Raw genomic sequence first — 23,552 nt, forward strand, 5'->3', positions numbered from 1 at the left:
AGGAATGGGTGACGTTTCGGGTTGAGACCGTCTGAAGAAGAGTCTCGAGCCCAAAGGTCACCCATTCCTTCTCTCCAGAGATGCTGCCTGTCCCGCTGAGTTACTCCAGCATTTTGTCTCTACCTTCAGATGGAAACACACCCCGCAACCCCACGTTTAAGAAAGAATTGCAGATGCTGGAAAATCAAAGGTAGACAAAAATGCTGGAGAAACTCAGTGGGTGAGGCAGCATCTATGGAGCGAAGGAAATAGGCGACGTTTCGGGTCGAGACCCTTCTGACAACCTCTACTTTTGAAATGCTGAAGGGTCTCGACCCCAATCCCACATGGTGGGTGCTGAGGCTTTGCATTGCAAATTAGGTGATGCTAGGAAGGAATGGTGACCATGGAGGTGGGACTCTCCAGAGTGAATAGATTGGATTATGGGGCCACATGGTGGCACAGCAGTAGAGTTGCTGCCTTACAGCAAGCCAGAAGGATGTCTTACAGCGCCAAGACCCGGACAGTGAAGTCTGCAGGTCCCGCTCATTCTAAGCAAAGCTCAAAGTTTTCAGCTTGTTACTAACCAGCATCGATGCCGGCATTCTGGGCCAGCTACTGCCTTTCATACAAGGAGTGCCAGATTGTAGAAGAGGAATTTTAACACAAACTGTCAGTGGTGTGAATTCTGTACACTCAGCTCACATGAGACGGTTCCTGGATTTTGAGGAACATCATCCTACAGAGAACAAATGTCAGCAGCTAAATACCGTCAGCGATTGGAACAGATTCTATTTGTGGCATCACAGAACTGAGGTTTACTGAACTTCCACATTTTTTCGAACAAAGAGAAGAACTCACAACCACAGAATATCCCAAGGTCGACAAAAATTATCTTCAAGTGAGGAATGTTGAAACCAGGAGACAAGGTTAGGGTTTAGCTTGGACTGAACCCAAAGTCCTTTCATTAGGACCAAACAGAAGAAGAAAAGTGGAGAACACAAAGTATTGGAGTGACTCAGTGGGTCACGCAGCATCTCCGGAGGACATGGATAGGCAATGTTTCAGTTCGGGAACCTTCCGTCTGAAGAGGGTTCTGTCCCGAAATGTCACCTATTCATGTTCTCCACAGATGCTGCCTGACCCGCTGACTTACTCCAGCACTCTGTGAAACATCACCTATCCATGTTCTCCACAGATGCTGCCTGACCCGCTGAGTTACTCCAGCACTCTGTGAAACGTCACCTATCCATGTTCTCCACAGATGCTGCCTGACCCACTGAGTTACTCCAGCACTCTGTGAAACGTCACCTATCCATGTTCTCCACAGATGCTGCCTGACCCGCTGAGTAATGGTGCAGCAGCATCTATGGAGCTAAGGAAACCTATCCATGTTTCGGGCCGAACAGGAAATGGCAACGTTTCGGGCCGAAACTGGAGGGTTTCGACCCGAAACGTGCCTATTTCCTTAGCTCCATAGATATGCACCGCTGAGCTCCAGCACTCTGTGAAACGTCACCTATCCATGTTCTCCACAGATGCTGCCTGACCCGCTGAGTTACTCCAGCACTCTGTGAAAGGTCACCTATCCATGTTCTCCACAGATGCTGCCTGACCCGCTGAGTTACTCCAGCACTCTGTGAAACGTCACCTATCCATTTTCTCCACAGATGCTGCTGCACCCACTGAGTTACTCCAGCACTCTGTGAAACGTCACCTATCCATGTTCTCCACAGATGCTGCCTGACCCGCTGAGTTACTCCAGCACTCTGTGTTGCACTCAAGATTTCAGCATCTGCGATTCCTCAAGTCAGCGTAATGTGGAAATATTCTGTCAGTTACAGATACTTCCTCAGGACAGAGATGTCACATCAACAGAATTTAGAGGGAATGAGAATAAGGAAATGCAGGAGATGAGGCATCAACTTAGAAAAGGTGACAGAATATCTGGGAAATACTTGGGAGATCACGTTATTAAAAATGGCAAGAGTGAGATTAATAAACCTAAACATGACAATGAAATATGGAGAAGGGGAAGTACACCCACCCAGACCTGCCAAGTAGTTACAATAGGCACAATGTAGAAACAACGAACTACAGATGCAGGTTTATACCAAAGATAGACACAAAATGCTGGAGTAACAGGAATTCAGGCAGCATCTCTAGAGAGAAATGATAGGTGACGTTTTGAGGAGGGACCCTTCTTCAGAACCGTCTGAAGTCTGACCTGAAATGTCACCCATCCATGTTCTCCAGAGATACTGCCCGATCCGCTGAGTTACTCCAGCAGTCTGTGTCTATAAATTATAAAAGATATGAAGCAGCATGGTAGCACAGCAGTAGAGTTGCTGCCCCTCAGTGCCAGAGACCCGGGTTCAATCCCGACTGTGGGTGCTGTCTGTATGGAGTTTGCACGTGTAGAACTGTGCTGGTGTATGGGGCGATCACAGGTCGGCGTGGACTTGTTGGGCCGAAGGGCCTAATTCTGCGCTGTATCTCTAAAATAAGCAGAGCACAAACAAGAGTCGCACCCCGGCCACTCCCTCTTCTCCCCTCTCCCATTGGGCAAGAGGTACAGAAGTGTGAAAACACACGCCTTCAGATCCAGGGACAGTTTCTTCCCAGCAGTTATCAGGCAACTAAACTATCCTACCACAACTAGAGAGCAGTCCTGAACTACTATCTACCTTAATGGTGACCCTTGAACTATCTTTGATCGGACATTACTGGCTTTGTCTTGCACTAAACTTTATTCCCTTAAACCCCTTTCTCACGGGGCGACTTGACGCAAGAGTTAACCAGAGTTGAACATCGTGGGAACCTCTTGCGATAACCGTACGGCATTCGTGGACCACCGTGGCGCTAACGGCAGGTACTCGTGTAACTTGGTGACTCGGGAGAAAATTCAAACAAGCTTGAATTTCTCCAAGAGTGACTTGTACACTTGTGGTTGAACATTGCAACATTATATGCACGTAGTGGCCAGTGCGATATCCGTACTGACTCTTGCGTTTACCGTGGGAACTCCTGCGAACGGTGAACCCGGAAGCTGGACAGAGGGGACAGAAGGTGAGTAAAAATTGTCTTCTGTGGGATTGAATTTAAAAAATAAAGATTTGCATATGGACATCAACTGCTGAGGTCATCTGTTGTTGGCCCTGATTTGTCCTGGTCTTTTCTTGCTTCCAGTTCCCCCCTACAATCATCCCGAAGAAGGGTCCCGACCAAAAATGGAATCTATTCCTTTTCTCCAGAGATGCTGCTTGGCCCGCTGAGTTACTCCAGCATTTTGTGTCTAACTTGCTGATTCAGACAGTTTTTGATTATCAAGGATTCTGCGCTGACTCTTTACTCTGAAACACACGTTGGAAATTTAAACTTGGGCGCAACTAACATCGTCTTACTACCGTGGGAACTCTTTAACTCAGCGGGCAGGCAGCAGTTAATTGTTGCTCCCTTCAGTTTCCCAGGGGGTCGGGACGGGACTGGAGTTGGGAGGGAAAGGTGGGGGAGTAGAGGGAGAGACAGATGGGGGTGTCTTCATTTACTGGTGGCGGGTGTCTGTCACTGAAACAGGCAGGTGAGATTTCACATCCACCTTGTGTGTGCCTCTCTCTCTCTCCCTCCCTCCCTCTCACACAGGCTGAGAGACTCTGCCTCTGTGAGTGTACGTCTCTTTCTCCCCCTCTCCCACACACAGTAAGACCGAGGTACTGTGCTCAGTCCACCTGTGTCTCCCACATACACAGTAAAACTCTGCTTTGTGTGTGTATATACGTCTCCCCTAATTTCTCTCTCTCTCCCCCATCATTTGTGCCACGTGGTGATTTAATTACACTTGACAGTTTACAATGGTCATTCAAGATTTGATGGGAAAGCTCGGGAGACGGACAAGTCACTCGCACAAATAACAGAAATGCCGAGTACCGTGGGAACTCTTTGTCTACCCCCCGTTATATCGTGTGATATCGTGCTAGACCACGACCACTTCACTCTGGTTACATCTTGCGTCAAGTCGCCCCGTGAGAAAGGCCTATTATTAATACATGATTACAATCAGTGTACAGTTACATATCTGTACACTGTGAATGGATCGATTGAAATCTGTAATGTCTTTCCACTCTTTAGGAAGGAATTGAAGGTGCTGCTTTACACTGTAGACACAAAATGCTGGAGTAACTCAGCGGGACAGGCAGCATCTCTGGAGAGAAGGAATGGGTGACGTTTCGGGTCGAGACCTTTCTTCAGACTGAGTCAGGGGAGAGAGAGAGACACACACACACACACACACACACACAGAGATATGGAAGGGTGTGCTGGCTGGATAGCACAGAACAAAAGCCTTTTGTTGTACTCGAGGAAGGACATTCTTGCTATTGAGGGAGTGCAGCGTAGGTTTACAAGGTTAATTCCCGGGATGGCGGAACTGTCATCTGCTGAGAGAATGGAGCAGCTGGGCTTGTACACCCTGGAGTTTAGAATGATGAGAGGGCATCTCATTGAAACATATAAGATTGTTAAGGGCTTGGACACGCTAGAGGCAGGAAACATTTTCCCGATGTTGGGGGAGTCCAGAACCAGGGGCCACAGTTTAAGAATAAGGAGTATGCCATTTAGAACGGAGACGAGGAAACACTTTTTCACACAGAGAGTTGTGAGTCTGTGGAATTCTCTGCCTCAGAGGGCGGTGGAGGCAGCTTCTCTGGATGCTTTCAAGAGAGAGCTAGATATGGTTCTTAAAAATAGTGGAGTCAGGTGATATAGGGAGAAAGCAGGAACGGGGTACTGATTGGGGATGATCAGCCATGATCACATTGAATGGCGGTGCTGCCTCGACGGGCCGAATGGCCTACTACTGCACCTATTGTCTATTGTACCTCAGCACACGTGACAATAAACTAAACACACCTGTTGTGGTAGTGCAGGTGATCTGTGAAGGTGGTGTTGCTGTTTGGGTGATTTGGAACGTGTAGCGTGAGCTCCTGCATCGCCTCCACGCCCGGCTCTGTGCACTTGGTGCCGGACGAGTCCAGGGTTCTTGTAATCTGTGAGCGGCATTGACTCCAGCTCAAGGCTTCCACGTCGGCTCTCACCTCCCCGAGGCGGCGGAAGCTCCACCAGTCTCCCCGCTCCAGCCTCCGCTCATCCAACATGCCCGTTTTAATCTGCGCTGCGGCCCAGTGGTAACTGCTCCGTCCACACAAACCCTCGCTCTCCCCGGCCCCGCCGCTGAGGTAGGAGTCCAGGAACGAGAGCGTGTCGGCAAACGTGGCCAGCGACCCCAGGCACGACGACACTAACTTGCTGCACCTCTTTTGTGCCAATGTCCTCGGCTTCTTTACCGTGCCGACTGAGGGGCCAGACCTGCTCTCGGGGGGGACGTTCTCATTCGCTGCACTCGCACGGCCTCCTGACACCACCTTGTCGACAGCACACGATGAGGTAGACGTTACATTTGGCAACGTAACAAACACACTGCTGTCATTCAGCTCTCGGTCAAACAAGTCACTGTCGTCGAACAGGGCAGATTTCCTGCAGTGCTTCGTCCTGCCTGGGATTTTTACGGGGCTGGAGTTGGCCGGGAAACCACCGGCTTTCTGTTGGGGATTGCGGGCGGAAGGGCCGATCTCGTTCTCCGGCTTCTTTGGATGGGGAACGACGCGCTGTGGAAGGGGCAGAAGGAACTCCAGGCTGCTGAAGATGAAGTCTAGTCGCCGCCGCTGGAACTCCAGCAGGACCTGCACTTGTCTTCGCCACTGCTCCAGGGTGAGGAGGTCGCGCTGCAACACAGATCACAAATGGCAGGGGCACAGATCAGTAACAGGAGAACAATGGCTGTGGCATCCCCACCCCTACACCTTTTTTTTGTTATTTTTAGTGTTTGTTTAAAGTTTGTTTTAATGTTCTGTTTGTTTTATGGGGGGGTGGGGGAGGGGTCGGGGGAACCTTTTTTTCCAGGTCCTTACCTTCCCGGAGATGTGATCAATATTCGGATCACATTCTCCAGGCTCTGCGGCCTACCATCACTGGAGCTGGAAGCCGCTCGGACTGTCGTGAGCCCCACCGCGGGGCGCGGACTTACCATCGGAGCGGATCCCTTGCCTGGGATCGCTCCCACCGCGGCCTGCGGACTTACTTACCATCAAGAGCTCGCAGTCTCGGGAGAGGCTAGACGGGAGCTCCAACGCCGCAGAGGCTCGACCAGCCCCGATGCGAGGTTTGATTGCTCGGCGCGGGGGAGCTGAACGCCTTGACGGGGGGGGGGGGGGGGGCTCGAGGCCAAGGAAGAACAACAAGGGAAGGACTTGGAACTTTACTTTCGCCTTCCATCACAGTGAGGAATGTGTAGGAGTCACTGTGATGGATGTTTATGTTAAAAAGTGCTTTTATGAGTCTGTCGCTTTTTTAATTGTATGACTGACCTGGCCAGTGAATTTCACTACCCTAATTGGTGTATGTGACAATAAATGAACATGAACTTACCCACCCTCCCAGTACAACGCAGCCTCAGACACCACCCACACACTCTCTTACAAAAGCACATCCCAAGAAGGGTCCCAACCGAAACATCTCCTGCCCATTCCCTCCACAAATGCTGCCTGACGTGCCGAGTTATTCCAGCACTTTGCGCTTTGCTCAAGATTCCAGCACCTGCAGTTCCTTCAGGGCTCGAAATTAGCGGTTGCCCGGGTGCCACTGACCACTCAAAGTGCCGCCGGGTAACCTAAATGGCGAGTCATTATGCCCGGCTTGGCAACTTGGTTTATACCGAAGATATACCGTGGGAAAGATGCTAAGTGTGGCGTAACGGAGGGTCGGAGGGAATGACGGGCCCCGCACAGCAGCAGCGGCGGCTACATCTCCTCCTCCTCCTCCTGCACCCCGCCCGGCCTGATAATGCTATAGGATCTTTGCTGTTAGCAGCCGCTGCTGCCACTCTGCCAACGGCGCTTTCAAAACAAACCCTTGGAGGAGGGAGGTGTCGGTCAGTGGCGGAAGTGGGGGGCAGGGGGGCTGAGGATAGAGCGCGGTGATTGGAGGAGGGAGACGTGCCAAAACACCCTCGGTAGACCTGCACCGCAGCCAGGCGCTGCCGAACCGCCACTGGACCATCCCCGTCCCCACCCGAGAGCCTCCCCACGCCCGGGGATGGCCAGAGACGTCAGGAGTCAGACGGGCGCGGTGCCCCCAGCCAGCGCAAAGAAGCAGCGCTAAACCCAGCTCAACTCTGCCTGTTCCCGTCTGGATTGAGACAGGGCGGTAGGCGAGACAGGCAGAGTTGAGCTGCATTTAGCGCTGGATTGAGCTGAAATTACTGTTCACAGGGCCTCCGAAGTCTCGCGCGTGTGTGAGTGTGTGCATGCGCATGCGGCCGCCAAGATATTGTGTCACCCGATCGCCTCCATATTTTGATAGCGATTTGAGCGATGATGCCAGTGTTGTCCGAAGAGCGCTGACCTTCCTTCCCACCTCTGCCCCTTTCCCTTCCTCTCTCTCTCTCGTACGCCCCCCTCCACTCCCCTTATCCTCTCCATCCCGCACTGATCCCCATTCCTGCCTCTATTCAGTCCTCACTGACATCCCCTGTGCTCCCCTCCTCATCTACCCCCCATCCCCCTATCTATTCATCCTGCACTGATCTATCTCCCTGTCCACCTCGCATTGATTCTCCTGCCACTCCCCATCAATCCTACACTGGTCCCCCAATTCATCCTGTACCGACCCCCCTTCCCATCCATCCTGCACTGCTCACCCCTTCATCCTGCACTGCACCCCCCCCAATCCATCCTGCACAGGTCCCCCCCCATTCAACCCACTGTCATCCCCCGCGCTCTCCCCTCACAATTTTACCTACTCTAACCAACACGCACTAATCCCCCGACCCTATTGTGCTGGAATTGTCTTCAGAGCGAACATTGACTATGTTTTTAATTCCCAATGTTATTATTTGTTTTAATCCATAAAGATGGATTAATTAAATTGTGAACACGTGAATCATTAAAACCGCAGTGTTCGATTGTCACTGCTACTGTTGACAAATTATTACAGAATTCATTTTAACGGCAAATCAATGCTCTTAATATGGAGTATCAGTACTGTAGTTATTTAATGAGCAACATTCACAACCATACGTTGGATTTATCCAGGTTTTACTTCTAGTCAGTCATATACATCACAATTCTGGTCAGGAAATATTTCAGTTGAACTTTTAATATTAATTCTGAAGTGGGAATGATGGAAAAAGCTAAAAGCTAAAAGATATATATTTTTTTTTTAATTTGTTGCTTACAAACTGGGTATCTTCATTGCTGTTCACAACACATACAACTAATCTGAATGTCCGGTAATGTGGCATCTTGACACCTTTAAATATATTACCAAAAGAACATTTGCTGTAGTTATGTCCTTTGGCCATTTCTTGTTAGTTAGTGTAATGTTTAACCTGTCAGATGGGTACAGTCAGTTTTGTCAGCTATTATCATCAAATGCCTTTAGAAAATTCCTTGCAACCTGTATATTTTGTTGTGGATAAATTGTGTGGGAAGCGAGAGTGTTTCTGTACCAATAGCAATAACGACCCATGCTATGGCCATGTCATGATAATGTTCGGTCCTTCACAGAAAACATGCTTGCATCAATCTGTAGTGTGCATGGTTAAGCATATATGTTATCAAGGTCCAGGAGTTATTGACACGTTGATCATACACTGAATAATCCAACCACATTTATGTTTGGAAGTGGAAAGAAATAATAAAAATTGCATTCATTGCAATGTGTAAAAAGAGTTGAGATACTGTATTATAATTTTGCTGCATGTCATTGTGGTATATATCGCGTCTTGATTGGTGAATATGTTTAGTTTGTGGCTTTATTTGAGGCAGAAATAATATGTGAATGCTTCATTGAGCATAATTCCGACTGGTAACTACGCACTTCGTCCGAGCACATTATCGCACGTGTCATGCAAGCCGTCTTAAATGACCACCTAAACTGTCATTTGGCAACCTAAAAAGCTGCCAAGGTTGCCCAGCTGGCAACAAAGAAAAAAAGTTAAGCGAGAGCCCTGTCCTTGTGCCTCCTACTGCGTAGTTAGTGTGCAAGGCAAACACTTTCATTGCTGCCATTATAGTGAGCCTCAGGGCAGCAGCCAACATCGTCCAGGGCCACTCACATCCCAGTGATTCTCTCTTCTCCCCTCGCCCCTGGGGCAGTAAATACACAAGCTTCTGGTCGTACCACCACATTCAAGAACAACTTCTTCCCCCACTGTTATTTGAGCAGACTTCTGATAAACCGAGGATGAATTCCAGATCTTCCAATCTACCGCATTGATGCTCTAGCTATTTTTTAGCTGTAACACTATTCTGCACTTCCTCTATAGCTGTAACACTATTCTGCACTCTTGTCTCCCTTCTCCTTTTCGCACAACCTAATGTACTCGTGTATGGTACGATTTTTCCAACCTTACTTCCCTGCCGAGTGACCTTTCACCTCCTTGCTTATCAAGAATCCGTCAACCTTGAAAACATTCAAAAACTCTGCTTTCATTTGGTGGTTCCAAAGACATGACCATCTGAAGGAAATTAGTTACTTATTTTAGTCTTAAATCGAAGGCTACTGACTCTAGGACAGTGGTTCTTAACCTTTTTGGCACCAGTACGCGCATACGCGAACAAAATACCGTATGTGGTATGTACTTTTATTAGGTTCCTATGTATGGGCTCAACAAAATTGATATGTTACTTGTGTTCCCTTCATGACCCCCAGCAAAGCCCCAAACGACCCCCATAGGGGGTCACGACCCCCAGGTTAAGAACCACTGCTCTAGAACAAGAGGAAAAGTCCCGAGTTTCCCCTGATTCGAACTCGGAGAATTACGGTAATGGCCGCTCGTAGGTATTCGGGGCTCTCGTGGGCATTTTTCAACATGTTGAAAAATCTTCACGAACTTACCGCGTTTCCCCGAGTACCTGCCGTTAGCGTTACGAGCTGTTAAAAGACGTCCCGAGCTCCGACATACTCGCAACGTACATTCTACGTGCTTACCACGAGTTAGATTTTTTTTTTTTTAAACTCGGGAGAGCTCTTGAATTACCTCGTACAGTGGGACAGGCCCTTAAGTAATCCTAAATGATCCAATCTTTCCTCAAAAGCAAGGCATACGTTCCAAGTGCCAGGTTGGAACATGTTCCAACACTTTCTCTGAAATGCTTCCAATGCATTAATGCCCTTCCTTAAATAAAGAGTCCTACAGATGTGGTCTCACCTATGTCCTATTACTGAAACATAACTCTTGTGTTCAACTGACCTAACAATAAACAATAATATTCTGTTGCAACATATAACAGTACAGAACAGGAATAGACCCTTTGGCCCACAAAGTCCGTGTCAGACTTGATGCCATGTTAAACTAATCTCCTCACTGAAGAAGGGTCCTGAGCAGAAAATCCACCTATCCATATCCTCCAGGGTTGCTGTCTGACCCATTGAGTTAAGGGGCTGTCCCACTGTGGCTACCTAATCCGCGAGTTCAGAAGAGTTTGCCTCGACTCATACTCGCAGCATGGTCGACAAGGTCCAAGGAGGTCTTTGTAACTCTCCTTCATGCTCGAGAGTAGTCCCCGCGTACTCGATGCCTCAGCTAGGTCGCGGCGTTTTTTTCAACATGTTGAAAAATGCCCGCGAGTAAAAAAGGTCGCCGTGGATTTTTTTTTTTAATTTTTAAATCGATACTTTTTTTAATCGTAGGTTTAGTCTAAGTGGGTCGGCATGTTATTCGTACGTAATCGAGGGTAGTCGAAGGTAGTCTTCAACATATAACCATATAACAATTACAGCACAGAAACAGGCCATCTCGGCCCATCTAGTCCTTGCCGGACACTTATTCTCCCCTAGTCCCATCTACATGCACTCAGACCATAACCCTCCATTCATTTCCCGTCCATATACCTATCCAATTTATTTTTAAATGATAAAATCGAACCAGCCTCCACCACTTCCACTGGAAGCTCATTCCGCATAGCTACCACTCTGAGTAAAGAAGTTCCCCCTCATGTTACCCCTAAACTTCTGTCCCTTAATTCTCCAATCATGCCCTCTTGTTTGAATCTTCCCTACTCTCAATGGAAAAAGCTTATCCACGTCAACTCTGTCTATCCCTCTCATTATTTTAAAGACCTCTATCAAGTCCCCCCTTAACCTTCTGCGCTCCAAAGAATAAGGAACTAACTTGTTAAACCTTTCTCTGTAACCTAGTTGCTGAAACCCAGGCAACATTCTAGTAAATCTCCTCCGTACTCTCTCTATTTTGTTGACATCTTTCCAATAATTTGGTGACCAAAATTGTACACCATACTCCAGAATTGGCCTCACCAATGCCTTGTACAATTTTAACATTACATCCCAACTTCTATACTCAATGCTCTGATTTATAAAGGCCAGCACACCAAAAACTTTCTTTACCACCCTCTACACGAGATTCCACCTTCAGGGAACTATGTACAGTTATTCCTAGATCCCTCTGTTCAACTGCATTCCTCAATTCGCTACCATTTACCATGTATGTCCTATTTTGATTTGTCCTGCCAAGATGTAGCACCTCACACTTATCAGCATTAAACTCCATCTGCCATCTTTCAGCCCACTCTTCCAAATGGCCTAAATCTCTCTGTAGACTTTGAAAATCTACTTCATTACCCACAACACCACCTATCTTAGTATCATCTGCATACTTACTAATCCAATTTACCACACCATCATCCAGATCATTGATGTATATGACAAACAACAGTGGACCCAACACAGATCCCCGAGGCACCCCACTAGTCACTGGCCTCCAACCTGACAAACAGCCATCCACCATTACTCTCTGGTATCTCCCATTCAGCCACTGTTGAATCCATCTTGCTACTCCTCCATTAATACCCAACAATTGAACCTTCCACGTGGAACCTTATCAAAGGCCTTACTGAAGTCCAGATAGACAACATCCACCGCTTTACCCTCATCAATTTCCCTAGTAACCTCTTCAAAAAATTCAAGAAGACGAGTCAAACATGACCTTCCAGGCACAAATCCATGTTGACTGTTCCTAATCAGACCCTGTTTACCCAGATGCTTATATATATTATCTCTAAGTATCCTTTCCATTAATTTGCCCACCACTGACATCAAACTAACAGGTCTATAATTGCCAGGTTTACTCTTAGAACCCTTTTTAAACAATGGAACAACATGCGCAGTACGCCAATCCTCTGGCACTATTCCCGTTTCTAATGACATTTGAAATATTTCTGTCATAGCCCCAGCTATTTCTACACTAACTTCCCTCAATGTCCTTGGGAATATCCTGTCAGGACCTGGAGACTTATCCACTTTTATATTTTTCAAAAGTGTCAGTACTTCTTCTTTGAATCTCATATTTTCCATAGCTACTCTACTTGTTTCCCTTACCTCACATAATTCAATATCCTTCTCCTTGGTGAATACCAAGGAAAATAAATTGTTCAATATCTCCCCATCTCTTTTGGATCTGCAGAAAGCTGTCCACTCTGACTCTCTATGGACCGATTTTGTCCCTCGTTATCCTTTTGCTATTAATATAGCTGTAGAAACCCTTTGGATTTACTTTCACCTTACTTGCCAAAGCAACCTCATATTTTCTTTTAGCTTTTCCAATTTCTTTCTTAAGATTCTTTTTACATTCTTTATACTCCTCAAGCACCTCATTTACTCCATGCTACCTATAATTATTGTAGATCTCTCTCTTTTTCCAAACCAAGTGTCCAATTTCCCTTGAAAACCATGGCTCTTTCCAATTATTACTATTTCCTTTCAACCAAACAGGGACATAGATAGATATAGATATGCCATTTATTGTCACTATACATGTACAGTGAAACTGAAAGCTGCTCGTACTCAGTGCATACATACCATTTAGCACAAAAAACAAGAAACAGAAAAAACAAAAAACAGAAGGGAGATGGGGGGGGGGGAAATAGGTGCACAAATTCTGCGGCGCTACATACATATATACAGATGGAAGTCCGTGTTGGGCGGTGTAGTCAGTGCATGTGTGACATAAAGATTCTATACTTAAAATGTCACCTTTAAATGTTCTCCATTTCTTTTCTACATTCTTCTCATAAAACAAAATGTCCCAATTCACTCCTTTTAAATCCTTTCGCATCTCCTCAAAGTTAGCCTTTCTCCAATCAAAAATCTTAACCCTTCGTCCAGTTCTGACCTTCTCCATAATTATATTGAAACTAATGGTATTGTGATCACTGGACCCGAAGTGCTGCCCAACACATACCTCCGCCACCTGACCCGTCTCATTTCCTAACAGGAGTTCCAGTACTGCCCCTTCTCTAGTAGGTACCTCTATGTATTGCTGCAAAAAGCTATCCTGCACACATTTTACAAACTCCAAACCATTCAGCCCTTTTACAGAATGTGTTTCCCAGTCTATGTGTGGAAAATTGAAATCTCCCACAATCACTACCTTGTGCTTACTACTAATATCTGCCATCTCCTTGCATATTTGCTCTTCCAATTCTCGCTCCCCATTTGGCGGTCTATAATACACCCCTATAAGTGTTGCTGCACCTTTCCCATTTCTCAGTTCCACCTAAATAGCCTCCCTAGACAAGCCCTCTAATCTATTCTGCCAAAGCACTGCTGTAATATCATCCCTGACAAGCAATGCAACACCTCCACCTCTTGCCCCTCCAATTCTATCACACCTGAAGCAACGAAATCCTGGAATATTTAGTTTCCAATCACAGCCATCCTGCAACCATGTTTCGCTGATCGCCACAACATCATACGTCCAGGTGTCAATCCAGGCTCTAAGCTCATCCACCTTTCTTACAATGCTCCTAGCATTAAAATATACACATTTAAGAAACCCACCACCTCTTATTCTCTATTATCTTTTTCTTCTTTCTCCCCTACATGTTGGGTCTGAGTGCTTCCCTTCTCTGCCTCCTGCCTCACACACGGTCTATTAGCTTTCTCTATTTGAGTCCCTCCCCCCAACCGTTCTAGTTTAAATTCTCCCTTCCAACATAGTCGAATAAGGTCTTCAACATGACGTTTTTTTCAAACTCTCCTAAAATCTGGGGGGGGGGTTTGATAGCCACAGCCACCGGGAAAAAGTGGCGTTCTGTACTGCATCTTGGTGGAACCAGACTGTTGCTGAAGGTGCTCCTCAGGTTGACTAGTGTGTCATGGAGGGGTGAGCTGTAGCCTTCCTGATATGAAAAGTACACATGTTAAGTGATAGCGGGGAGCCATTACCTTAAACATGGAAAAGAGGCCGTTTGAAGGTTCAGCATCGCCTTTGAAGCCAAGCAGGTTCTCAGCACATCCCGTGTTGCATTTGGGAACCTCCCGCATCTTCACAGCAGAGCTGCCCTTTGACAATCTCTCCACAGCATCTTCAGCCGTCTTGACCTGTTCTTTCTCAGCTGAGGCTGGAAGTACACACATTACTTTGGTTTATGGTGAGATGCATATTAAAATGTAAAGATCACTTTTTTTTTTTTTTAAACAAAAGGAAGATAAAACATATTTATTATTTTGCAATAAGGACATATTTTAGTGCGTACAAACACATTGCTAATGTCCAAATTTCACGATTGGTCATGAGCAGCCTCAAACCCACCTGGCCCAACATCTAAAGTAGCCGTACGTGGGAATACGCTATATAAACATAAACAAGATCCTATAGATCTAGGAATCATTCAGCCGCAAGAAGCACTGGTGGTAAGTCGATAGGCGTGTTTGTGATGGACAGGCTATATATAATAGGGGTTTGCAGGATTTAGAATATCTCTCTCTGATGTGGAGAGGATGTTTCCACTAGTGGGAGTCAATAGACAATAGGTGCAGGAGTAGGCCATTCGGCCTTCGAGCCAGCACCGCCATTAAATGTGATCATGGCTGATCATCCCCAATCAGTACCTCGTTCCTGCCTTCTCCCCATATCCCCCGACTCCGCTATTTTTTAAGAATCTAGGGCCAGAGGCCATAGACTCAGAATAAAAGGACATACTTTTAGAAAGGAGACGAGGACAAATTTTTCTTTAGCCAGAGGGCGGTGAATCTGTGGAATTCATTGCCACACGAGGTTGTGGAGGCCAAGTCAATGGATATTTTAAGGCGGAGATTGGCAGGTTCATGATTAGCATGGGTGTCTGGGTTATGGGGAGAAGGCAGGAGAGGGAAAGATAAATCAGTCATGATTAAAATGTAAAACAGACTTGATGGGCCAAATGGCCAAATTCTGCTCTTATCACATGAACTTTACTGATTTTGATGGTTATGTAGCAGCAACGATTAAGGTTTTATTTGATAATTCCCAAAAAAAAAAAAAAGAAAGCATATCAATGGTAGGTTAATTGGTTTAGGGAGCTTCATTCTGATAGTGTCTGCCCAAGTAAGGTTCTAGTAGAGCATTATTAATTGGTTGATTTCTTTAAGTTCATGGAAACTTGGTTTACAAGATCACCGAACAGAACTGGACGCCTTGTTCGGTCAGGCCAGTGATTAATCCCCTCTTCAAAATCTCCAAGAAGACACGTCTAAGTGTCTAAGAAGGACGTCGGGGGGGGGGGGGGGGGGGGATCACGCAAACACAAGAGGCCCTTCTGCCCAACTTGCCCACACCGGACAACATGTCGCCGCTACACTAGTCCCACCTGCGTGCGTTTGGTCCATATCCCTCCAAACCTGTCCTATCCATGTACCCGTCTCACTGTTATATATATATGTGTGTGCGCGTGTGTATTTCACACACACACACACGCACACACAATTCCAATATTGCTCGCCAGTGAGGTGGGGCTTTCTGTTGCGCTAGTGTTGGTTGTTACGGGCCGAAGGTGCTGGTTTCCAGAGGGCTAGTATAGACATTGTGGGCCGAATGGATTCTTGGGTTGGCAGCCAATGGTTGCAACGATTTTAAAAGCCAAGCCAAGGCAAACAATTGGGCAGCAAGCAGACACCTGACAACCAAAATCCATTTTGTGAACACAAACTCGTTAAAAAGGCGAGGCAAACAATTGGGCAGCAGCCACCTTACAGCCTCATCGACGGGACTCACCGTGGTGTGGACGTGCGTTCAGTGTTATTCGCAGCTCAGAGAGCCGTGACCCTCTCGCTTCCTGGGTCTGGCAGAGACCGAGTGAGGGACTACACTACCTGGATTTATAGTCCCGCCTCCCTGCCGCCAGCGGGGGCAGCAGAGAGAATGGAGAATTTTTTTAAATCATTAATATCTCTCTGATTTTTCATAGAAGGGAAAAATCCTCCGGTCCCGGAAGACGGAGGGGGGCTCTGAGCGAGGTGGTCAAAAATGACGGCCGTAGGTGGCAGCGTTCTCTCGGAAATCACACCACAGCGAGCCAAAAGCGGTCAAGATCAGATTTTTAGTAATATAGATACACACACACATATATATATATACACACACACACATATATATATACACACACACACACATATATATACACACACACACACACATATATATATATATACACACACATATACATATACATATACACACACACATATACATACACATATACATATATACATACACATATACACACACGCACATAAAAAACTAATCGAACAGTAATAGCACACTCACTCTCAGTGGGAAGAAGCTTGTCCACTTTGTTGCCACCGCCACTTCTCACCCAGAACTGCAGGTAGAGGATACTTTGGCGAATGTCACATTTGTTAAGAGCAAGGAGTGTAGCGAGATCCTTCATATCCGTCCTTAAATTTTCAGCTAGACACAAGAGCTGGAGGTAGCTGGCAACGTTTGCCTAGTGGGTGGAAAAGAAAACAGACCACTAATTGATGCACTTGGGTCACGCTTTATGTTCACTGCATCCTCACCACAATCCAAATGTTAGATTCAAGATTCAATGTAATTGTCACATGCGCCAATTAAGGTACAGTGAAATTTGAGTTACCATACAGCCATACTAAGTAAAAACGTAAAAATACACACAGCACATGAAATAAAGTTTAACATAAACATCCACCACAGTGGAATCAACATTCCTCACGGTGGCAGTGTTAACTAGATGACACAAAGCTGGGTGGCAGTGTGAACTGTGAGGAGGATGCTATGAGAATGCAGGGTGGCTTGGACATGTTGGGGGAGTGGGCAGATGAAGTTTAATGCGGATAAATGTGAGATTATCCATTTTGGTAGCAAAAACAGGAAGGCAGATTACTATCTAAATGGCGTCAAGGGAAAAGGGAAAGTACAGCGGGATCTGGGGGTCCTTGTTCATCAGTCTATGAAAGTAAGCATGCAGGTACAGCAGGCAGTGAAGAAAGCAAATGGCATGTTGGCCTTTATAACAAGAGGAGTTGAGTATAGGAGCAAAGAGGTCCTTCTGCAGTTGTACAGAGCCCTAGTGAGACCACACCTGGAGTATTGTGTGCAGTTTTGGTCCCCCTAATTTGAGGAAGGACATTCTTGCTATTGAGGGAGTGCAGCATAGGTTTACAAGGTTAATTCCCGGGATGGCGGGACTGTCGTATGCTGAGAGAATTAAGCAGCTGGGCTTGTACACTCTGGAGTTTAGAAGGATGAGAGGGATCTCATTGAAACATATCAGATTGTTAAGGGTTTGGACATGTTGGAGGCAGGAAACATGTTCCCGATGTTGGGGGAGTCCAGAACCAGGGGCCACAGTTTAAGAATGAGGGGTAAGCCATTTAGAACGGAGACAAGGAAACACTTTTTCACACAGAGAGTTATGAGTCTGTGGAATTCTCTGCCTCAGAGGGTGGTGGTGGCCAGTTCTCTGGATGCTTTCAAGAGAGAGCTATACATGGCTCTTAAAGATAGCGGAGTCAGGGGATGTGGGGAGAAGGCAGGAACGGGGTACTGATTGGGGATGATCAGCCATGATCACATTGAATGGTGGTGCTGGCTCGAAGGGCCGAATGGCCTACTCCTGCACCTATTGTCTATTTATGGAAGGCAATAAAGTTCAGTCATCTTCCTCCTTTGTTCGCCCATGGTCGGGGCCTTTGAACGGGACCGTTGCCGACGGTCCGCAGTTTAAGCCCTCTCGCCGGAACGATCAAAACTCCGCCGTCGGGACGGATCAGAACAGATCAGACGGATTAGACTTTTACTTTAGTCTTTAGAGATACAGCAGGGAAACAGGACCCTGGGCCCACCAAGTCAGTGATGACCTCCGTACACTAGCACCATCCTACACACTAGCGATCATTTACAATTTTACCGTGGCCAATTAACCGACAAACCTATTCGTCCTTGGAGCGTGGGAGGAAAGCGGAGCACCCGGAGGAAAGTCACGCAGTCACATGGAGAGCATACAGACGGCGTTTGCACGGCGCAGTCAGGGTCTGACCCAGGTATCTGCCGCTTTAAGGCAGCTTTAAGGCGCCATTTCTTGAGTGTATGGGCAAGATTACCTCCATGGTGATATCACAAGCACCAGCCAAAATGATTATGTTGGATAATTATCACCATCAGTCACAGAAGGAGCACTCTCTCCTGTAAATGTCTGGAATTAATTTTGCGCACACAATTTTCAGTTAACGACAGAAATGACAAGGAGTGGTGCAGGTCGATGAGATGGGTTTATTTTGGCATTACGTTCAGCACACACATTGTGGGCCGAAGAGCCTGTTCCTGTGCTGTACTTTTTATTATTCGATGCAAGGAGGAATGGGACCAAATAACTATTGTCTATCTCTGGCAGCATGTGCGGTCTGAATGCTGAATGACTGATTTCCTGCAGCATCAAAATTACCCTGTTTAACAATAGGTCGTCTTTTTTTTTTTTTTAAAAGAGTCGACGCAAGTCATTTAAACGCTGCGTATCCGGTCAATTTCTACCAGCCAGTTTCTCGCTGTTTTTTGGTCCGCTGAAAAGGAGGAAGTTTAGCTCCTTAAAATAGCATCGAAGAGTGACGAAGCACTGGTGAAATGTGGAGCAACTAACTGCCGATTGATGCGTAGATGACACAACGTCAGAGTCAGAGATTAAGTGCGAAATGGGTTGGAAGAATACGGAGAAGGCTTGAAAATAGCATGGGAACATCGCAACGACAGTTGAACGTGCAGCTGAGTATAGGGCTTCTGAAATGTTCCACACAGCTCACTTTATGCCCGGGTTGTAGCAGCAACGAGGCTTATTGTACCAGAGGCCACTGGTTGGTTGGTGCAGGGCCAGAGGGCCAGAGGGGCAGAGGGGCAGAGGGGCGCACACACACGCACACATTAGTTATGAAATAATAATAATTATTGAAGTTCAGAGCTTATTTGTGATTGTCATGTTTAACAGCCTGACGGTTGTAGGGAAGAAGCTGTTCCCCAAGTAGGTTTAGAGGGATATGGGAGAAACAGGGGCAAACGGGGTGAGCTTATTTGGGGCATCTTGGTCAGCATGGATGAGTTGGAACGAAGGGCTCGTGTCCATCCTGTATGATTATGGCTCAGACGCAAACCAAAGTGACTTTGAACATCTGTAGTTGCTAAATCCAAAATGTTGCTAAATCTAAGTTTCCAAAGTGTAGTCACTTGTGGATTAGAAATACAGGAACCGATTCTCACTGACGCAGTAATGACCAACTATCATTAAGTAGAGATAGACAAGACAGCAGATGCTGGAAACGTAAGCAAAACACAAAGTGCTGAAGTCACTCAGCAGGTCAGGGATCGTCCGTGGGGGGAATGGAAAGGCGACATTTCGGGACAGGACCCTTCTTCAGACAATGCAGGAGTGGGGTGAAAGCTGGAAAAGATATGCGGGGGGGGGTAATAAAGGCTGGCAATTAATTGGTGGATATAGGGGGGCGGAGATTAATTGTCACTTGCTCCACCCATCTACCAAAGACTGGTGTAGAAAAGATGACGAGAAGCCAGAGGGAGGGATATGTGGGAAGAGGACAGGGAGGTGGGAGTGGTACAGCAGGCGAGTATTGGGAGAAAAATGGGGGTACATTAGGGTGGAGGCACAAGGAGGGGAGGGGGGGTGGGGGCGGGAGAGAAGAAAAGGAGGAAGAGGGCAAGCTGAAATTATGTATTAGTCTTGACACCCAAGAGGCCATTTCATTGAAGAATGGTCAGCCATGATCACATTGAATGGCGGTGCCGAATGGCCTGCTCCTGCACCTATAGTCTATTGAAGAGACATTTAATCACCAACTTCAATCAAAAATCAGAAACTTACCGGGGATGGCATTTTAAAACGAATTTCTTCGAAGCAGCATTCAAACATTAAGCTGAAATTAGGATCTAGGGAACAAATGCAAACACAGGGGTCAATAAGTTGCAGATTTGCAATAAATAATTAACCAGCGATGCCTTTACACAGTCGGCTACAACCAGCTCTGTGGAGGAGTAAAAATGCTGGAGAAACTCAGCGGGTGGGGCAGCATCTCTGGAGAGAAGGAATAGGCGACCCTTTGGGTCTCGTCCCGAAACGTCGCCAATACCTTCTCTCCATAGATGCAGTCTCGCCCGCTGAGTTTCTCCAGCATTTTGTGTCTACCTTCGAATTTACCGGCATCTGCAGTTTGTTCTTAAACATGTGGAGGAGTCAAGTGGGTCAGGGAGCATCTGTGGAGGGAATGGATCGGAGACATTTTGACTCAAGGATCCCAACTCGAAACATTCTACCAGTTTCCTCCACAGATGCTGCCTGACCTGCTGAGTTACTCCAGCACTTTGTGTTTTGCATACAGAGCGACTGATTGGGGAAAATACCACACAGATGTCATCTCATCAATGCCTTCTGGTCATTAATCACCTGGCGTGAAAAAGGAAAGAGCCGAACGTACCAAGGAAATAACACATTGCTTTAAAATACTACAAAAACTAACCAGTCGTGGTGAGTATAACAGGCCGTTTTGCAGTTGCCATGAAGGTCTTGATTGCATTTAGAAATCCAGCATCATCGTCAAATATTACATCCACCTGTTTAAGAAAATAGAACAAATATATGAGCATGAGTTTGGTGACAGACTGGGGCGGTGCGGCGGAACATATGCAGCCTCACGGCACCACAGACCCAGGTTCGATCCGACTATGGGTGCTGTCTGTACAGAGTTTGCAGGTTCTCCCTGTGACCACATGGGGTTGGGTGCTTTGGATTCCCCCACCCACTCCAAAGACGTACAGGTTTGTAGGTTAATTGGCTTTGGCAAAAATTGTAAATTGTACCTAGTGTGTGTAGGATAGTGTTAGTGTACGGGGATCACTGGTCTGTGCGGAATCAGTGGGCCGGAGGGTCTGTTTCCATGTTGTACCTCCAGGGCTCTCGCTTAAATTTTTTTCCCTGTTGCCAGCCGGGTAACCGAGGCAGCTTTTTAGGTTTCCAAATGACACTTTAGGTGGTCATTTAAGATGGCTTGCATGACACATACGATAATGTGCTCGGGCGAAGTGTGTAGTTACCCGTCGGAATTATGGTCAATGAAGCATTCACATATTATTTCTGCTTCAAATAAAGTCACAAACTAAACATATTCACCAATCAAGACATGATATATACCACAATGACATGCAGAAAAATTACAATACAGTATCTCATCTCCTTTTACACATTGCAATGAATGCAATTTCTATTATTTCTTTCCACTTCTGGTTGGATTATTCAGCGTATGATCAATCTCAGTGAGACCAAGTGCAGGCTTGGCGATCGTTTTGCACAGCACCTACACTCAGTTTGCAATAACCAAACTGATCTCCCGGTGGCTCAGCACTTCAAACCCCCCTCCCATTCCGAATCAGACTTTTCTGTCCTGGGCCTCCTCCATGGCCAGAGTGAGGCCCACCGTAAATTTGAGGAGCAGCACCTCATAATTTACTTGGGCAGTTTACACCCCAGCGGTATGAAAATTGACCTCCAATTTCAGGTAGTCCCTGCTTTCTCCTCTGCTTCCCAGCTCTCCCTCAGCCCACTGTCTCCGCCTCTTCCTTTCTTCTTCCCACCCCCTGCACCCTCACATCAGTTTAAAGAAGGGTCTCGACCCAAAACGTTGCCTATTTCTTTCATTCCATAGAATGCTGCCTCACCCGCTGAGTTTCCCCATTCACACAAGTTCGGTTATCCCACTTTCCTCACCCACTCCCTACACATTAGGGGCAATTTTACAGACACAAGTTAACCTACAAAGCCAATGCATCTTTGGGATGTGAGAGGAAACCTACATACTTGCAGGGAGAATGTGCAAATTCAACACAGACAGTGCCCGAGGACAGGATCGAACACAGATCTCTGGCGTGTGAGGCAGCAAGTCCACCAGCTGTGCCACTATATTTTATTTTCCAACACACAAAAACTATACGTTGATAACTTTGGTTACTAAAAAAAAAGAAACTATTCATTTTCAGTCTTAAATCTCTAAGTGATGCCATGTCCTCCTTTACAGCTACTGTATGTTTTAATTCAGTTCAAGACTCTGGGGCAGTACATTGGCCATAAAGTTGCTGCCTAAAATTGCCAGATACCCGGAATTGATCCTGAATATGGGTGCTATCTGTATGGTTTGCTCCTTTTCTCTTTGATCGCATGGGTTTTCTCCTGGTGCTCTTGCTTCCTTCCACATTGCAAATATGTGCAGGAATCTTTTTCAGACCCAACCCAAAACGTAATATTTTCCTTTTGTCCAGAGATTCTGTCTGACCTGTTGAGTTACTCCAGCTTTTTGTGTCTATCTTCAGTTTAAACCAGCATCTGCAGTTCTTTCCTACACACACACACACACACACAATAGAACTTTATTATTCCCAGGAGGGAAATTAATTGTGTGTATGTGTGTATATAGTTATATATTCATATATAAATATACAGTTTTGTTTTCTCGTTTATAACATTGTTTACAAAGTACTATGTTTACATATTCTATTGTGCTGCTGCAAGTAAGGATTTCATTGGGACATGAGAGAATAAAACACTCTTGACTCTTGACCTCCGTTGCTAATGTGTGGGATAGAACTAGTGTACGGGTGATCGGTTGTCGGCGTGGACTCGGTGGGCCGAAGGGCCCGTTTCCACACTGTATTTTTAAATTAAACTAAAACACTAAAACCAGAGGAAATCTAAAGAAAGGTCTCTACCCGAAACGTCACCCAATTTCTTCTATCCAGAGATGTTGACTGCTCCATGGAGTTCTGCCGCACAATTAAAGCATGGAATAGTCTTCACCCTACTATAGGGACCCACCAGAAGCAATTACATTTAAGGTAGCACTTTCCCCCCCCCCTCCCAAGAACCTTTCTTTGTTTAAGTCCAAGTCAAGAGTCAAGAGAGTTTTATTGTCATGTGTCCCAGAGGACAATGAAATTCTTGCTTGCTGCAGCACAACAGAATATGTAAACATAATACAGAACAGGAGATAAAAGTTCACTGTTTCTATTTACAATAGACCATATACACACACACACACACACACTATAAATAAACAGATAAAATGCAATAGGCTGTTATTTTTCCAGAGTTTGGTGGTGGTGTTTAAATTCTGTTTAAATTCCATTTCGAATATTTTTGGAGGACCAGGAA

The 23,552-nt window shown here is 46.2% G+C and overlaps 1 protein-coding gene across 3 annotated transcripts in view; it reads right to left on the reverse strand.

Annotated features, from left to right (window-relative positions):
- Window positions 1-23,552, reverse strand: part of atad5a (ATPase family AAA domain containing 5a) — a 62,611-nt gene that overhangs the window by 2,253 nt on the left and 36,806 nt on the right. For 2 of the 3 annotated variants that reach the window (XM_055654264.1, XM_055654263.1), the window contains exons 18-22: window positions 20,872-20,965; window positions 20,220-20,284; window positions 16,640-16,820; window positions 14,281-14,456; window positions 4,888-5,759 (exon numbers count right to left, since the gene is read on the reverse strand). In XM_055654264.1, the coding sequence (XP_055510239.1) occupies window positions 4,888-5,759; window positions 14,281-14,456; window positions 16,640-16,820; window positions 20,220-20,284; window positions 20,872-20,965 (1,388 nt within the window). The remainder of the gene's footprint in view (window positions 1-4,887; window positions 5,760-14,280; window positions 14,457-16,639; window positions 16,821-20,219; window positions 20,285-20,871; window positions 20,966-23,552) is intronic. The other variant, XM_055654265.1, reaches the window with a different exon arrangement.

This window comes from Leucoraja erinacea, chromosome 23 (genome assembly GCF_028641065.1).
Source record: "Leucoraja erinacea ecotype New England chromosome 23, Leri_hhj_1, whole genome shotgun sequence".
Lineage (NCBI taxonomy): Eukaryota > Metazoa > Chordata > Chondrichthyes > Rajiformes > Rajidae > Leucoraja > Leucoraja erinaceus.